Source organism: Pundamilia nyererei, unplaced genomic scaffold, assembly GCF_000239375.1.
Source record: "Pundamilia nyererei isolate P.nyererei 1_Seehausen unplaced genomic scaffold, PunNye1.0 scaffold00321, whole genome shotgun sequence".
Taxonomy (NCBI): domain Eukaryota; kingdom Metazoa; phylum Chordata; class Actinopteri; order Cichliformes; family Cichlidae; genus Pundamilia; species Pundamilia nyererei.
In genome coordinates, this window is record NW_005187722.1 from 305,450 (window position 1) to 307,201 (window position 1,752).

The window sequence follows — 1,752 nt, forward strand, 5'->3', positions numbered from 1 at the left end:
GAGATTTAGATGGATACGTTTTATTTAGAATTTGGGAATAGTTGGTGTTTTAATCCAAAAAATGCAACAGCCAGATTTCCTACTAAAACCAAAAAAGGAGAACACATCCAGCCTTCGAACCATCCATCTTCTTCTTCTTCTTGTCCCGTTCAGGGTTGCAAGACGGCTGGAGCCTATACTAGCTGGCATTGGGTGAGACCTGTTGTCTTTCTGTCACAGGACTAACACAGACAGACATTTGTACTCAAATTCAATTAAGAATTGCCAATTAACCTGACATCACTAATTCTGTGGCTTTGGACCCAGTCAGTCAAAATAACATGGGGAGAACATGCAAGCTGAGTCTCAAGACTGGTAGGAAGTAAAACAGAACTCCAGAGTCTATATCCTGATGCTGAAAATGAACCAGATGCAGAATAATACATAATGAATAACTGAATAAAGCTCAGGATGTGGTTAAGATGGGGAGTCAAGGGTCACAGACACGAGAGTCTAAAAGCCACAAAGACAGAATACATAAAACAGCAAGAATTGAAGGAACATTGACATACATACAGCAGTGAAGAAAATTAGTGGACCAACTAATAGACTAAATGTTTTGAGGCAAATTGACAACAAATGGAAACTAAACACCCTCCACCAGAATTGTGCCAATGATTTATTTAACTCCTTATAACCTTACCTTGTTTATTTATTTGTTGCATTCTGAAGTTGAGACTTAAAAAGGCATATTTAATTTTTGTGTTTTTAATGTATATTTGGACAAGTAATTTTCTTTTTCTCATCAACTGTCTCTTCCTTTAATAATCATCTATGTCAAAACATAATAAGAGGCCTGGGGGCTCCTCCTCTGGTGAATTTAAGTATTGAGGCTCTCACTGGTTTTTGTACAGAGCTGCTGATTGTGTGTGTTACTGTGACTCTCTGGCACAGTAATACACAGCTGTGTCTTCAGGCTGCATATTCTGTCCTGTTAAAGTAACTCTGTTGTTGGAGGAATCTGTGGAAATGCTGAACTTGCTCTTAAGTGAATCTTTGTAGTATGTTGTAGATCCAGTACGTGCCATCCCAATCCACTCCAGACCTTTTCCTGCAGGCTGTCTGATCCAAGCTGTGTAGTAGCTGCCCACAGAATAAGAGACCAGACAGGTGATGGTCAGACGTTGACCTGGCTGCACAGTCTCTGAGGCTGGCTGTGTCAGCTGTTCACACTTCACACCTGTTAAAAAAAAAAAAAAAAAAAAAGATTTGTGACAAATTTGTGACAAATTGTTTATATTACAAAACAAATACTGTGAATGTTAAAGAGACTCACATGAAGTGGCTAAGAGCAATAACAGAGCTACAGAAAACATGTTTTTTGATGAACGTGTCATGACGCGAACTCCACAACACAGTCTGATGTGAAGCTTTTATACCTGCATAACAGAAGAAGTCAATTTGCATACAAATGCATAAAGCATTCATTAGGGTCTAACTGAAGCCTGTTGAAAAAACTGCCTATACAAACAACATGAAACCATGCAAGGAAAATTATTCTATTAGATTCTAATTTCATTACTCACTCAGATTTAAGAAATAAATTATGAAAGATGACTTCTTTTTATTGTTGTTATTTTGCATGAAAAGGGTGAAAAGGGACTATGAGAGTTATTTCAGTTAATGTTATATTAGACTGCTGTTACACACACAGCCAGGTGTACTCTACCTAAGTGCTTCAGAAATACATTTTACATTTTGACTCAATTAGTA

At 37.5% G+C, this 1,752-nt stretch overlaps 1 gene segment (V, D, J or C); it reads right to left on the reverse strand.

The window, feature by feature from the left end:
- Window positions 1-911: 911 nt before the first annotated feature.
- On the reverse strand, window positions 912-1,374 carry LOC102206544 (Ig heavy chain V region 5A-like). The segment is given in 2 exon segments: window positions 912-1,219; window positions 1,316-1,374. Coding segments are annotated over 2 exon segments (348 nt in total).
- Window positions 1,375-1,752: the final 378 nt, after the last annotated feature.